This window comes from Danio rerio, chromosome 16 (assembly GCF_052040795.2).
Source record: "Danio rerio strain M-AB ecotype USA chromosome 16, GRCz13ab, whole genome shotgun sequence".
Lineage (NCBI taxonomy): Eukaryota > Metazoa > Chordata > Actinopteri > Cypriniformes > Danionidae > Danio > Danio rerio.
In genome coordinates, this window is record NC_141036.1 from 40,100,884 (window position 1) to 40,117,887 (window position 17,004).

A 17,004-nucleotide genomic window follows, 5' to 3' on the forward strand; every position below is an offset into this window, starting at 1 on the left:
GAGTGATATAAACACAATAAGTCTCTTTTTAAACATTTCCTGACATTAAAATAGGACCTAAATCCCAGAGATCTTAAGGCCCACCACAACGTGGAGTTCGTTTTCTTCGCGCCCACCGATTTGATTGCTAGACGCCATGTTCCCTGCTGAAAAATCCAGCTTAAACCAGCCTAGGCTGGTTGGCTGGTTTTAGCTGGTCAACCAGGCTGGTTTTAGAGGGGGTTTGGCCACTTCCAGGCTGGTATCCAGCCATTTCCAGCCTGGTCTTATCTGGTTAGGCTGGGAGATGACCAGCTAAAACCAGCTTGACCAGCCTAGCCAAGCTGGGAGCCCAGCTAAAACCAGCTATGTCCAGCTTAAACCAGGCTGGTCAAGCTGGTTTTAGCTGGATTTAGCTGGTCATTTTCCAGCCTGACCAGCTAAGACCAGGCTGGAAATGGCTGGAAACCAGCCTGGAAGTGGCCAAAACCCCTCTAAAACCAGCCTGGTTGACCAGCTAAAACCAGTCAACCAGCCTAGGCTGGTTTAAGCTGGATTTTTTAGCAGGGTCTATACTACTATGTATACGCATGTCCAAAGAACATTTTTTATTAGCAAATGAACTGTGATTAAAATATCTATTTCAACTCTCTGTTATTTATATATGTTTTAAAGGTTTAAAACGTTTTTAAAACAAAGCATGTTTGTAATATAGTAAAATGCGATGTCTTAACCCAGGGGTGTCCGAACTCAGTCCTGGAGGGCCGGTGTCCTGCAGATTTTAGCTCCAACTTGCCTCAACACACCTGCAAGGATGTTTCTAGAGAGCCTAGTAAGAGCTTGATTAGCTAGCCCAGGTGTGTCTTATTGGGGTTGGAACTAAAATTTGCAGGACACCGGCCCTCCAGGACCGAGTTTGTACACCCCTGTCTTAACTGCTATAAACACGACCGCATGGTGTCAGTAAACGCTAATATGCCTGTGTGTGTGACTCATCATTTCAGGACGGCTTGAATGATCTACTAACACATGAAATAAACTTACTTGGTATGTTTGACTACTGAGCTGTATTTCAGCTTCATCCAAGACCGTCTCTGTCCCTGTTCTGTTTATCTGACCTAATGCATGATAAGAGCAGACATGCACATGGGTGAAGCAAGGGAGAAGCAGCTAATCTGCATTTAAAGCCACAGCCTACAAAAACAGATACAATACATTCAGACACAAAAAATATTGCAGATTCTGAAGGCTACAATAAATAATCTGATGTGTTTTTTTGAGCTAAAACTTTACAAACACATTCTGGAGACACCGATGGCTTATCTTACATCTTGTAAAGGTGCTCTTTAACAGAAATGTAATGTATGAACTAGCTACTTTTTTACAGAATGTAAAGTTTTCGTCTTAAATGAAAGTGTTGTATAATAAACATGAATCTGTGATCTGACAAAAGACAAAATAAAAACAGAAGAAAAGCTCCAATCTTTTTATTTTGAAGCTTTTGGAGTATAACGCTGTTGTTGTATGCACTCTAACCATGTTGTATAAAAAGTACAAACAACAAAGACAATGTAAACATCAACACAATATGAAATACAGGCAGTGGGGCTGCAGTCACACTAGACTTCCTGTCACATGCATCTGAACGCAAGTGCATACTAAAAGGTCTGCTGCTTTGTTTTGACCTGCTAATTGGTATGAGAAAAACACATCTGGCTAACAGAAGATCTAAATGCCACTGACTGACCTTGACACAACGAAAATAAACTTAAATACTGAACCGTCTGCAGTGCTGCCACAAAGGGGAGTAGATTTTGAACATAGAAGAAACATTTCGAACAATGTTATTTGCCAATTTACAGTTGATTCAAACAGATGGCATGGATCCTGCTGCACATATTTGATAACTGACCAATATATTCGGATGCTCGAAGTCTAGTGTGACCGCATCGTAACTTCTAAATGCGTAAAGTGTATAAAGTGGATGAGTTGTGGTCTTTTAGGTGTCCGTCCGGAGCGATCTCCAGCATGATGGAAGAGTTCTAGTGTTTATTTGGAGTTGATCAGTCTCGTATAAAAGCCGTAGAAAACACCATCATTGATGTACGATGAAAAAATATACAATTAAATGTACGTCTCAAAAACCGAGGCTCAAAAACGGCCTGTATACTGTCCACTTCACTGTTTCAGTCAAGTTTGAACAGGTAAAATGTTCTAGAACAATGCAACCGTAAGTGTAACGTGAGAATAACCGTAAGAACATCAGTTATAAAAAACGATTATAACAGTGCTATAATTAATAACTGAATTCACTAAAAACAGCAAAAAGGAAGTGTTGAATGAAATGGAGGGACAAGAGGCAGGAGAAAAGCTTTACAATCCTCTGCTACAGTACTGGGGGACTTAAAAATCCCAGCATGCCGTGTGTTTTGAAATGTGCTTAGAAGGGGTATTGTTTGAGGTTGAGAGAGTGCCATCATGGTAAATGCCCCTCCTTCAGTCTGTCAATGTGGAAGGAGAGTTTAAGGGCAGGACCCAACTTTAGCCCCATGTATTTCATCATGACATCACTGCGGAGGAGCAGAAGTGCTTTGCCATCGATTTCCTGTAACACAAGAGTATCACTCAGACTTGAGAATGTTAAGCATTTCATTCATTCATTCATATTCTTTTCGGCTTAGTCCCTTTATTAATCTGGGGACACCACAGTGGAATGAACCGCCAACTTATCCAGCATATGTTTTATGCAGCGCATGACCCTCCAGCTGCAACCCATCACTGGGAAACACCCATACACTCTCATATACACAGACATACACTACGGATAATTTAGCTTCTCATGTTCACCTATAGCGCATGTGTTTGGACATGTGGGGGAACCCGCATCGCCTTAAGCATTTCATTGCTCAAAAAATATTAAATTTTCTCAAAAAAGGAAAATATTTTCGTCTCAAAGTGGAAATATGTCTGAGGAAATTTGTCATCATAAATCAATAGTTTATTTGAAGATGAGCATGCTATCTCAAACAACTCAAGACTCCTTTCCATTTGATTGATGAAACCTTTTATGACCTCAGTTTTTGCTGGTGAAATAGCAAAAAAGGGGGTAAACTAGGCTTAAAGATGTAGTTTAATCAAAAATTTAAATTCTGTTTTTATTTACTCACCCTTCACTAGTGTCAAACCTTTAAATTTTAATGAAAGCTAAAAACATGTAACTACTGACTTCTATAGCATTTGTTCGTCCTAGAATGAAAGCAAATAGTTACAGGTTTTTAGCTTTCATCCAAATATCTTATTTTGTGTTTGGAACCACTTGGGGGTGAGTAAATAGTGTGTGTATTTGCATTTTTGGTTGAACTACTCCTTTAAGACTGTCAGTGGTGGCCAGTGGCTATTTGTACAATAACAAAAAAATTATGTGGAACATTTTTTGAAGTAAAATAGTAACATCAGGCTTCTGTTTGAAATGTAAGATGATAATAAAACTGTTTTGTATTCCTTACTTACATGTTTGCGGAAGAGGTCTGCGTGTGGTCCGAGTTGAGGATCGATGTCTCTGATGAACTGCATAACATCCTCTACTGTCCATAGGTTGGGGTCTTGTCCACTGGGTCGTGGGCTTTCCCTGGAGCTCAGAAAGCGCTCTGAACCTAGAAAGCAGTCAAAAATCATCACTTAAAATGTTGTCAGTTTTTAATCCATAAGGTGTTTACATAATTGCATTAAAGAATAAGGTTCAAATATCCCTAACCCCCAGGTATTGAAGGAACACACATTTAACAATTTTACATCCATTCAGCCAATCTCTGGGTCTGGTGGGAGCACTTTTACCTTGACTTAGCTTAATTCATTGAATAGGATTAGACCATTAGCATCTCAATAGCATAGCAATTCGATCCTTTTCCTATTTCCGATTTTTTGTAGTTACATTGGGAATGAGAGAAAAGCTCCTAGATATATTGAACAGCAACTTTACATTGTCTGTAGACCTTAGTACAGTGTAACAACAGAAGAGTCAAACTTTAAACAGGAAAGTTATTGAATTTATTTTATTTCTTTATATTATTGAGTGAGATGCTTACGGTCAATTCAATTTGAACAATTTAACTGAATCAATTTCCAACTGCTTCTGAAAAAGGTTGAAAGTGTCCAAGCTCAAAACTTTTTCAAACTCAGTTTATACCTGTATTAAGTACCCTCGATTTATGATCAGAATAATAAAAATGAATTCCAGTTTTAAACATGGACAAACGCTAAACCAGCAGACGTGCAACAGCTTTAACCATAAGGTAAACAAAAAACAAAACTTTTCATCTGGAGCTCCTTCACAGGACTTGACACTTAACACTAAAAAATCGCTCCAATGGACTCATGCGGCTCTTGGTCCTGTCCACACTCTTCAACGCTAACAAGCCGACAAATCACAGCGCTTGCGCTACGCGTCGTTGTGACGTGTAGTTACATTTTTGAGACGGCCACGGCAAAGGCTATGCGTCCACGCGTAGGCTGCACCGTATCATATGCGTGCGCTTGACGCAGAATTATTAATAAGCCTTAATCTGAAAACTTTACAGATTTAAACAGAACTATTAGATCACAATCAGAAACAGAAAGTGAGATTTCAAGGTGACTTGACTGATTTAAAAGCAGACACAGAACAAACAAACACACAAAAAACAGTAAAAGCATGAGAGCGCTACTCGACAACATCAGGTTAAAATTAAGACCTTAAATCCATGATTTTCACTGTAAGACAAAGGTGTCAAATCCAGTCCCTTGACAGCCGTAGCTCTGCACAGTTTAGTTTCAACCCTGCCTCAACACACTTATCAATAGGTTTCAAACAAGCCTAAAGGACTCAGTTAGTTTGATGGTGTGTTGAATTAGGATTAAAGCTAAACTTTGCAGAGCTGTGGCCCTCCTTTGACACCTGTGCTGTAAGAATTCAGAGTTTCAGAGTGCAAATAAATTTTAACAGTGACTCGTTTGTTTACCTGTTGAGCCAAGACGATGCAGTTTTCCCGGTGAGTTGCTATTCTGAGACAGGGAACGCTTTGTTGAGCTGTGTCCAGGAGATAAGTGCGTTTTCTCCAAAACGTCAGAGCTGCCAACCCCATTTTCCATGAGAAATGGTTCTGATCAAGTGTAAATATACAAAAACACCACATATTAATCTTTTAAAAGAGTTAAATGATTAAATCAGTGTTTCTGCAGGTATGACCAAGTCAGATTTAAGACTTTTAAGATCTCTTTAAAACCATTATAAATGTAATTTCAGACTTCTAAAGGACTAAATGCTAAGGAATTTTTTCAATGTCCTGGCTGGTCTAATGGAAAATATTTTTCTAAATAGTTCTTAGCGACATATTTTAAATAATAAATCAAAACAAGCAAACACTAGTACATACTCTCTTTTTTTAAACATAACTTTACTTAAAAAACTATAATAAACTAAATGCATGCACAAGAGTCTGTCCAGGAGGTTTGTTAAAAGTTTTATTGAGATGTGTTGTTAGTGATTGTTTGTTTGCCGGCCCAGTTGTGTAGTTTTAAATGGACATAGAAGAAATAGAAGACCTACAACGCTATATTTCATTCAATTTAAGACTTTACAAGGCCTAAAATTTTGTTTTAGGCCCACGGACATCCTATAAATACTGTAATAGCAGTAAAACAGTGAAATACCTTCAGAGGAGAGACGGTGGTTTTTAGATATTTTGTGTGGTACAGGTTTGCTGCTGTAGGCGTCATGCTGGAGAAATCTCTTAGTGCCCCGACCAGGTCCAGAACTCAGACTTTCTGCAAAGTTTCTTCTCTCTACAACACACATGAAGCACTCTTTTTAAAGATCAAAAGACAGTAATGGGTGAGAGCAGATGTGTTCGCATGAGCGCTGACCTGTGTACATCCGGCTGTCATAGTGAACAACTCCCAGAGGGACGGGCTGATTGCCGAACAATGTGTCGCAGTGCAGGTTGTGACAGAGTTTCTCCAGGAAGCGCAGCACATACGTCACACTGTTCACTGCCGGCAGTGTTAGAGTGTGCTGCTGCTGCTCAAAGTAGGCTATTAAAAGTCAAAAGAGCAAAGTTTAGTGGTTACTAGGGGGGATGTATTGGACCTAACCAGAATGAAGGTTAGGTGCCTCTAAATGCCTGAGCTGGTATTTAGTATTGTAATTGTAGGGTTAGATGCCTTAGGTTTATTTGTGTTTTCAGGGTATATGCAGAAATCCTAAAGGTAATTTCAGTACCTTTTTAAGACTTTTTAGAGATCTGCTCAAAATACTTTAAGAGCTCATCGCCACTTCAAGCTCTAATCAGTATCAAACCTTTTACTTAATAAACAGTTGTTAATAAACAGCTGTAGTTAAATTATTAATGGAGCACAATCATGCGACAAAACTCCCGATAAGCTCAGAAGAAACAAAGCTTGAAAGAATAAATTACGTAGTTGTTTTCAGCGACAGTCTTCAGCCACTGTTTAAAGTTGTGTTTCTCCAAACAGGAGTACGCAAAATTTCATTCTCCCATTTTGCCATCTGTTTCGATCTATGGAGATCGTCACAACACAATGGAGGAGCTTAGCCGGACGTGCCCTGGCCTGAACCAATCGCATGGATTGAGCACGCCGTTGTTAATATTAGGTGGAAAATAAATATATTTATGCTTTTTTGGAGTTAAACACTTTGGACAACTCTTGAACAAAATTGAAGAAAATGCTGTTAAGACTTTTTCATCTTTTAAGGGCCTTCATTTTCTCATAATTGATTTATCAATTTTTAAGACCCCGCGGACACCTTGGTTTTCTAATTACTTATATTTTTACATTCAGCTGTACTTAAACTTTTGATATATTGTTAGATTTAAATATATATAAAAAAGTTAATTAATGCCATTAATGTAATTTAATGTCAGTTGCTGTTGGCGCACACACACACACAGACACACACACACAGACACACACACACACACACACACACACACACATACACACACACATATATATATATATATATATATATATATATATATATACATATATATATATATATATATATATATATATATATATATATATATATATATATATAATTATAATAATCCCAACCCCAGAAATATCTGTTTGTTTATGATCGCTAAATGAATTAAAACCATTTGTTTAATTGGGATTTGTTTAATTGGGATTAAAATAAAACTAAAATCAGCAGGCCCTTAAAATACTGCATATTTGTAATATAAATTGCATTAATAAATTACATATTCAAAATTATTAAACTGCAGTAAAATTAATCTGGTGGCATTTATTTCAACAGCAAAAATCATTTTAGCTTTATTTAATTACAGTAATAGTAGTTTGTGCAAGCTGACCTGATATGAGTTCACCTCCATGGCCTGGTTTTAGGCAGGAAAAAACTGTGTTCTGGTTATGTGCACAGTCCACACAAGCCTGAACACACTGCTGCAGCACTGAGGAGGCTCGGCCAGGCCCAAAGTGATCTGGGAGAGACTGGACACGCCGTGCATCCAGATGGGGACCCACATTGCCATGTTTATTCAGGTACACGCACACTGAAACAGAAAAACTGTTAGTTATGCAAGTATGCAACAGTGGAATACTTCTTTGCAAGGGTAAACCTGAAAATATACACATGCAGTAGTACCTGTAGGGGCCTGTAGGGCAGCTTTGGGAATTGTGGCATTGTCCATCGGGACTGAGCTGGTGTCCGGCTCTGGAGTGCTACTGCTTGGGGAGGTGGGCATTGGGTTGGGTATCAATCGAGGCTTTCTCTGTGTGAGACAGTAAGGAGGAGTTTGCATAAATAGCACTGCCTTATGCTAGTCCGTTTGGTTTCTAAGATTAATCGTTGAAAATGTGAACCTTTACGCCAGGTTTAGGGCCTCGCTTTTTTGGGAGTTTAATGGGATCAGTTGGATTTTGTTGCACTTTCTGGGTCCAGCTGGCTGGTAGTTTTCCTCTGGGTTTGCTGATAGGTCTACCGGGACCTCCAATTGTTTCCTCAAGCCATGCTGTCTTTTTAGCCCAGCTCAACTAGAAGACAACATAAAAACACATTCAAACACAAGTCGATACTCTGAAAACTAATGATACCAACTTAGGTATTTAACAGAAACTTTACTGTTTACTGTAAATCATCAGAATTTAAACGAGCACATTAGAGCTGATGGATGGGACCACAGCTAATAAATTTAATGTGGACTTGTGTCTGATTTTCAAAAGCACCAGAATGCTTTTATTTTGCATTTAAAAATATCAGGGGCGAAATAGAGGGATAAAAAATAACCCAAAAAGTGTGGACACATGCTTATTTAAATTTCCTTAAAGTTGAGAGCTGGGTTTTTTCAGACAGCAAGTTATGTGTGAGATTTGAGTGCCAGCAGTCAAATATATCTATGTTGAGCATGTTTAAACAGAAACAAATTAGAAAAGCAAAACAGTGCAATGGAAAAACATACTTTGTGAGAATGGCCTCTTCTTTTGCATGACAGAAAGTATCAAATTCCTAGGAAATGGTACAACAAAACACCTATAATGCAACTGAAGTGCCCCTAAGCAAAGCACCTAAACCGTAATTGCTCCCTAGGTGCTGGAAGCAATAGCTGCCCACTGCTCTGGTTGTATGCTCACTTTATATGTGCTCTCACTCCTCAGTCGAAATGTGATTGTGCACTTAACTGGGTTTAAAGCAGAGGACTAATTTCGGGTATGGGTAAAACCACACATGACAAAGCTCAATTAATTCAGATTGATATCTTTTACATTTTAAAGGATTTAAATGAGAAATGTATGGAAATATATGGGTATCTTCCATGTGATTATCAACAATGATAATACCAGCATTGTTATTCTAACAATGGGCAAGCAGACAATTTTGAGATAGTGAGACTTAAGATAAGGAAACATAAAATATATTCATTCAAAGGCTTTTTTCATATTTATAATATTAAGTATCACCAAGAAAGAGTGTAGTTTTCCTGAATACCAGCACAAGTGCAATCATGCAAGTGAAACTTTTGATTTCATGCAACAGTTTAACAGATAGTGTTGCTAGAGTTACATTTCAGACAATATTGTCTGTAATTTGTTTCATTAACAAAAATTGTGCTGCTTTTACTTTTTTTACTTACTGAATCTTTGATTTGAATTGAATGATCTAATGATCCAATGATTAATTCATACAGATAGAATATTGCTTTTTGTTTTTGACCAAGCATTCATAAGCTGTTGTCTACTGGTGGTTTTTGTGCCATTTATATTTGTTCATGCCAGGCCTAAATCAGTCAATGTACTAGCACCCCTGGCAGGGTTTCCACTCTTACCCAAATGTCAAATTCCCTGACTTCATCTAAAGTGAAGACTTTGCCTAAAAAGCTGAAATTCATTGGAATGCTTTTGCATAATATTAAAATTGTTAGAGCACGACTATAACATTTTAATTCATTTAATAGCCATTAAGGTTGCAACAGTGGATAATTTACTTCAGATTTGAAAAGAAATGAAAAGAACGAAGAGCACCAAGTATTTGAAGTTGTCATTTTGTAGCCAAAGCTCTTGAAATTGACATGTTTGCCTTCAGTAACCAGTACAACCTAGTGACTACATTTGATTTAAGGAAAACGTGTAAAACGTTTTAAGCGGATAAAAAATATATATTTTAAAGAAAAATTACATTTTGATAAATACAAACTAAAATTTAAAGCGACAACCTAAATTCCTATCAATGCCTGGAATACACCTTTTAAAATCCCATGATATTCCAGAAAATGCATAATCTATGGGAACCGGAAGTTAACGAGAATTATTTATTCAATTTCCCATTTATTTTATTTATTAACGTCTACCCCCACCCCAACCCTAAACCCAACCGTCACAGTACTGTAAAAATCTTAATTATTGTTATAGTGTCATAAAAAAATGCTGCTATATTGATGCGCATATCGCACTTCCGGTCAGCCGCGTATCTGATCTAGACTTCACCCACTTTCTCTTCTCACGTAAATCCACCAGAGGCTGTTGGCAACTGACTGACTGACCTACCAACCGATCCCCCCACCCGCCACCTTCCCTAAATTCAAATGCCAGTGTTTTCAAAAGCAATCCAGAAAAAGAAAAGCCCTTGCGGCTGCCTGATTTTTAACCACATTTTATTTACTTGTTTTTTTTATTTCTTTGCCTTTTGCTTTTGTTTTACCTGCTTTCTCAAGCTGTTCTTGTTGCAAAACATGAAGACCCCAGCAACTACTGAAATACTTGAATCTGTAATAACTTTCAATGTCGTTTTTACCTTGCTTCCTGGTTTGGGGCCTCGTTTCTTGGGGATTTTAATAGATTCCACTTCTTTGTCAGGTAAGCTTGTCTGAGAACCAAGTGTTCCCTTCTGACCCCAGGGCCCAGACAGTTTGTTTTTCTTGCGGCCAGGCTTACGTTTCTTCTGTGGTGGGGGTCGGCCTGGCGTAGGAGGCATGCCTGTCCCCTCTGTGCCACTGTCTGGCAGGGCACTAAGTGCACCTAGTGTCTTCGGTAACCCAACTGCAAAATATTAAAAACGAAAAGAAAATACAAATCAAACAGGGTATTACAACACAACGTGCAGCTACAAACAGAAGCTGAAGATGAAAAGAAGCGCTGTGCAGAGCTGACCCATTTTTCTCTGAGGCATCTTAACAAAGAAACGTGTTGTGTTACACATTTTTTGAGCTTCTGAAGTGCAACAGAGACGAAAAGAAAAAACGCAAGAGGGAAAACACAACTAGAAAAGAGGAAGAGATCAGCACGTAAGAATTAAATTGAAATTGAGTACAAAAAAGCAGGAGAGTGAAAAGTTCACCAACATTAACTGCATGAAACATTCATCAGAAATGAAGCCAGAGTAAACAAAAGACACCAGAAAGAATGTAATTGAGCAAGCACACTTTAAACACTACCTGTTAGTGATTCCATTGCACTCTGTACTCATCCAACGTAGAAAAATAGACTACAAAACCCTCACTGAGCGAGGGTCTGCTCTTGATCTTGCAATTTGTGGCAACTAAAACTCTCAGTCAGTTCACTTCCTTCCTGCCCTTTAGTTTCGATCTGCTCTCTAAAGCGTTAAAGTCTGCCTATAGTGACACTCTTTCTAGTACTGTTAACCCCGAAAGTCTTTTCTACACGAACATGGTGGTGGACTTTCTTTTGGTTCGATCCCAGCTTCCATTACACATGAAGACTTTTACAAATAAAAAAACATAACAGCTTGCTTACCCTGACTAGATGTGAAGTTTAGTGTGTATTTAGAGGCCTGACAAGGTTTTTCTTCCACTGCCAAACTTGCCGGCCTTGCGTTGTCTCTTTAACCCTCTTCTCTCATCCCACTCAAACAGTCCCACCAGCTTTTTAATGCGAGGCCTGCTATTGGGCACAGGGTTTGCAGCTTCGCCAGCTGGGTGGATGCCAACCCCTTGTAAACCAAAACTCTCTCTGATTTTCTCTCCATCAACTGTCTTTATTGCTTAAAGGAACAGCTCACCCAAAAATGAACATTCAGCCATCATTTATTATTAACCTTTATGTCATCCAGTATCGACCCCATTGAAAATGCTTTTTTCAGTTTTTCCATTGAGACCACCCAGTATAATCATTTACATCTGCTGTAGTTCATGTAACAGCTACAATTTCTCACTAAGTTAAACTTACCATGTTTTGCTAATTAAGTCATATATTCTCGTGAATTCCTCTGGTATCAAAAGATCTGCTAACAAGTGAAATGTGCATTATGCAAATTGAATTGAGTGAATCATCATTGTATGCCTTACTAAAACTCACAATACCCGAAGAACACTACTTGTCATTCAATTGAACTACAAATTCCATCATACCCTGCAGTCACACACCAGTCACAGTTCAGCTTCCGGTTACACACAGCTGAAGGACATCATCTCTAATTACATGGGCCATAAATATATACATCATTCACACACACACATCCAATGCTCAGTCTTCTTTCCACTGTGAACTTTACAATGCATTTTTTTTATTTTTTTGCCTAGCCATGTTTTAACCCTTTGATTGTTTATACTATTTATTAATTGTTTGCTGCTCATCTTGACCCCTTTCACCTGTTTCATCGTTTACTTTTTGGTAGTGGTGGGCAAACCAAGGCTTCATGAAACACTGAAAGAGTCAAAGCAAATGTGTCGAAGCTTCGAAACGTTTTGAAGCCCATCTCTATTGTGACACCTAGTGGTCATTTTTATGTACTGTTCTGGAACAGCTTCAGCAAAGAAACAATTAAACAGATTGAGGTATTAAATCCCACATTGTAAAGTTAAGGCTTCAAGTGATTTAGTAGAGTGGTGAGAGTTTCAGACTAGCATTCCGAGATAATGGGTTTGAATCCACAGTGATGCAGCTTTATTGTTATTTTTCAAATGCAGATTCGCCAGGTCTTGTAAAGCTTCTGAAAGTACTGATGCTTTGAATCGCTTTAGTCAGGTACTACGTATGTAACGGTATCAGAATTTCACGGTACGGTAATACCTCGGTATGAATGTCACGGTACGGTATTTATTGAATCATTTACAGGAAAAAACAAAACTTATGAAAATACTCCAAAAAAGTGCCAAAAGTATCAATGACATACAAATTAGCCATCTATCTGTAAGCTTTGAAACAGGAACTTCAATTTTAATAACAAAAAAATATTAAACCATGTAAAAAAATTAAGTTTCAATTTAGTATTGTTGAAAACTCATCACATTCAACATTTAATCACTCACTCACTTAGATAGAGATGGGTTTAAAGGAAAATTATCATATAAATATAATCTGGTAAAAGCTGGTATCTCTGGGTATTTACAATGTCCCCTGCAACAGAAAAAAACCCTCTCATTTGGGACTGAGGTTTCTGGGACAAGAGAGATATGACTTGGCCCAGCTTGACAGCAGTGGGTAACGTTGTGCATTGTCTTTCCCCCACTTGAGAGGACAAACCATGAGTGAGATAGAGATCTCATGTCTGCATCAATCTGAACAGTGTGCTGTGTTTCTGCAGTCCCCATGACTGATTATTAGTCGTATTCCCCAACTTGCAGGCACGTGCACACAAAGGGCTCAACCTGTGCAGTGCACATGCCCTTTTTAGTCTTGGATAGAAAGTTCCCTTCCAAAATGATCAAAAGTGCCCTACCTACCCTCCGTCCCCGCTTTACAGTACGCGCACGACAACACAGCTGATAAGAACGCGCGCGACAACACAGCTGATAAGAACTCGCGCGACAACACCGCTATTCAGTACGCGCGTGGCGACAACACCCACTTTAGGGTTTTCCAACTCTTTTTCATCCCCGCTTCTAGCAGCACACTCCATTTCCGCATTACTGGATCTGTAGCGACAACAGACCGCAAGGGATTATGGCCAAGCCTGGGCTGATGGGAATTGTAGTTTCCGGTACCTCCCGTTCGCTTCATTCGCCTGAGCAAATTTTCTCAGAAGACCTATAGTTTTACCGAGTCATGCGACTACGGTAATATCGAAAAAAATTAATATTGCGGTATGACGGTATTTACAATACCGTTACATCCCTATTAGGTACTCTTGTGTTTCCAAACACTTCAGTCACGTGACCTGGGTGTTTCGAATCACCTTAGTCATGTGACCTGGGTGTTGTTTCGAAACACTTGCGCTTTGGGATCTCAACACTGTGTCGAAACGTCCGTTTCACGTCAGCTATCCCTACTCTTTGGATTATCTGTGTATTACTGTCTGTTCTGGCCTCTAACCTTGCCTGCCTGAATCTATTATAGCTGCATGTGGATTCTACCTCTGTTGTCAAACTCCAGTACATTACAACCTCATTTATTCACCACCACCAACATTAGTCTCAAACTCAAATATGCAACACTGTGAGTCCACTACTATGTAAACGTTTGGGGTCAGTAAGATAATTTCAAAAGGTCGTTTTTTTTATCAGAAAATACAGTATAAATAGTGCTACTGTAAACTAGTATAACAATTAAAAATGACAATATAATTTAAAAAAATTTATAATGATTAGTGCTAGGCAAAACATAATCACGATTAATCCAATATAAGGCGGCACGGTGGCTCAGAGGTTAGCACTGTCGCCTCACAGCAAGAAGGTCCCTGTGTTGGCGTGGGTTTCCACTGGGGGCTCCGTTTTGCCCCACAGTCCAAAGACATATGCTATAGGTCAGTGTTTCTCAATCTTTTTTTACCAAGTACCAACTCAGAAAAATTTTTTCTCCAAGTACCACCTTAAAGACCAGTATTAAAATAATAGGGGTGTCAAAATTGATTGTTTCTTGGGTGCACCGCGATACAGACATGGACAATTCGGTATCGGTTCAGTAATAATCCTAACCGGTTATTATGTACTGACGGCATTTATCTCACATGCGATATGTCGCCGTAGCTTACTATGGCGAGGGAGGCGAGCTCAAGTATTTGCAACGCTCCAACTACTTAAAAACGCAGAAACTGTGCACAATTTCACTGTGTGTGTTTTTTCTGGACAGTCTTTCACTGACACTTACAGCAGAAGCTCCTATTTCACTGTGATTGAAAAAATGAAAGTTAACTCCATTTCTCTCTCTCTCTCTTTCTCCCACTCTGTGGCCCATTTGATCTGCTGGCGTGACTTTTCCTCTCCTCTCGGCTGTTACAGCGATACCTCTGGATAAAGGTCTGCATTCCCGCTGTACCGCAGGACCCGACTAAATATCTTGTGGCGCTGGAATAAATTTCAGAATAAAGTGCGGGAGCAGTCAGTAACAATACCTTAACCTAGTAACTGAACCGAACCGTGAGACCAGTGTAGGTTCACACCTCTATAAAACACAGTAGCATAGTAGGCCTAATTAAGCAGCTACAGCACTGCACAGTTCAAAAACGAGGCAGATTAATTACTATTATTAAGAATATGTATTATTGACAGCCACTTTAAACATTATAAATAGTTTGAACATTAACTGTACTTGCGGACAAAAACTTCACTGTTTAAATTAAAATGTGCTTAAAAAAGTTAATTAAAATGGTACTGTTCTTAAAAGAAAAAGAAAACGCATGTACTTGTAAAGTATTAATGTATAGTAGCCTAATTATCAAACCCTGGAAATGTTGCTTGGACCAGATAAACATAGGCTATATGTCACATACATACACAATTTCTTATATTTTCAAATGTAAGTTGCATGTACACATTAAATTTTTGTATGTCTTTGAAATATAAAAAGCTTGTGTTTTAAATATAAGATTTGAAATGACATATTTAAATTATAAATTAGATCTGCTGCTCATCATTTACAGAAGGCCCATTGTGTGTCAGAAAAGCGAGTGATTAAATGCATATGTACAGTGCTTGACCAATTCACACATGCTGTATTTCTGTGATTTGGTGTAAATGAGATTACATCTTAAGTGAACCGTGAAGTCCGCGTTAACCTTGCAGCAACCACCGCTCCGTCTGTGCACACAGAAACTTTAAAATATTCTACTTCTAAGCTTATATTCCAGAAAATGCTTGTCTTTATATATAAATATTTACATATTGAAATATCTATGTAACAAAATTGTTTTGTATAGCTTTGTTTCTATGTATGTGTGTATCACATATACATAAATAAATATATATAATGCACACACATTTATTATGTCAAACCAAACTTTTAATTTGGATGCAATTAATCACGATTCATCTTTGCCCAGCTCTAATAATCATAAACAAATGAACATCGCACAAATATTTTCTATGTTTATTTTTTGTCAAGGCTTAATTTTCAGCTGTATTTACTCCAGATTTCAGTGTCACGTGAACCTACAGAAATCATTAAAATATGCTGATTTTAAGCTTTAATTACTATCAGTGCTACTTCATATTATAGTAGAAGTAGCATTTTTTCCAGCCTTTTTTCCCTCACCTTTATTTGATAAACAAAATGTTAAATACAGAATTGCTGTAGAATTATTTTGATTATAAATGTCACGTTTAATTTAATCTTTGTTAAAATAAAACACTTTGTGCTGATACCAAACATTTAAACAGTAGTGTATCTAGCACTGACCTAGCTAATTCTGCTCTTCAATTTTTGCACCTCTTACCTCCAGTCAACACTGTGTCTGAATGCTAATGTAAACAGAATTATTCCATGCTGAGTGGTCCGCACCTTTAGTGCCTGGTGGCTGCAGGTTGTCTCCAGTGAGCGTGCACCAGCCGACAGGGAAGATGTCTCTGGAATCGTAACGGCAGTAGTAATCAAAAGCACCCCGCCAGCCGTCGAAGGTGACCAGCACCTCCACGCCCCTCAGGGCACCCACTGTGGCAGGACAGATGAAGTGGGGATTCTTTCTGTCCACCGCCTCCAGCTTCATCCCTACCTCAAAAAAGTTCTGCTCCGGGGCAGGTGGCTCTTGCTGGAGGGCCAAAAAGATAAAGGGGAATACATCAGAGAAAGAGTAAAGAGATGAAAGGTAAATGTAAATACTTAGATTTTTTTTACACATAAAACAAGCCAAAACTTTAAACTTGACTTTGAAACCGCTGTTTGTGTTTGTTGTTTGAAACTGATACCTTGTGAAAGATTCGAGCTGGGGCCATTTCTGCTCCGTTGAGTGTTTTTAATAAGAACATAGGCCATGATGATGCGTTCAGGCGAAACCCTAAAGAACGCAGAACAATCGGTCAATTATCCCATCAAGTTTACCAAAGCACATTTTTCATGAAGGCAAGCTGCTGATTATCTTAGTTTAACTAAATCTTTATTTATTTATTTATTTATTTATTCATTTATTTAATTTTTTTTTTTTTTTTTTGGTAAAATCTCTTTTGAATCATTAAGAAGTATTGTACTATTTAGGACTGCACAATATATTGTTTATATATTACCACAACATATCAGCAGTATCCGCAATAGTCACATCGCAGGATATGCAATGTTGAGTTTGATCAGGAGCTGATGTGATTTGTGATTAGTCACTGTTAAGTTTACCCATAATAGAGTGAG

The 17,004-nt window shown here is 38.3% G+C and overlaps 1 protein-coding gene and 1 long non-coding RNA gene across 2 annotated transcripts; one reads left to right on the forward strand and one right to left on the reverse strand.

The window, feature by feature from the left end:
* Positions 1–1,450: 1,450 nt before the first annotated feature.
* Positions 1,451–11,099, reverse strand: LOC141378238 (polycomb protein SCMH1). Its single transcript, XM_087287413.1, has 10 exons — positions 10,929–11,099; positions 10,289–10,533; positions 7,864–8,034; positions 7,646–7,772; positions 7,353–7,553; positions 5,881–6,048; positions 5,668–5,799; positions 4,977–5,117; positions 3,490–3,632; positions 1,451–2,584 (listed from the first exon to the last, which is right to left on the reverse strand). Exons 1-10 carry the CDS (start codon positions 10,942–10,944, stop codon positions 2,456–2,458), a joined length of 1,473 nt encoding a protein of 490 aa, XP_087143539.1. The 5' UTR covers positions 10,945–11,099; the 3' UTR covers positions 1,451–2,455.
* LOC141378239 (uncharacterized) lies at positions 10,194–16,361 on the forward strand. Its single transcript, XR_015511714.1, has 3 exons — positions 10,194–12,477; positions 13,574–13,909; positions 13,990–16,361. It is a non-coding gene; the product is annotated as an uncharacterized LOC141378239 (long non-coding RNA).
* Positions 16,362–17,004: the final 643 nt, after the last annotated feature.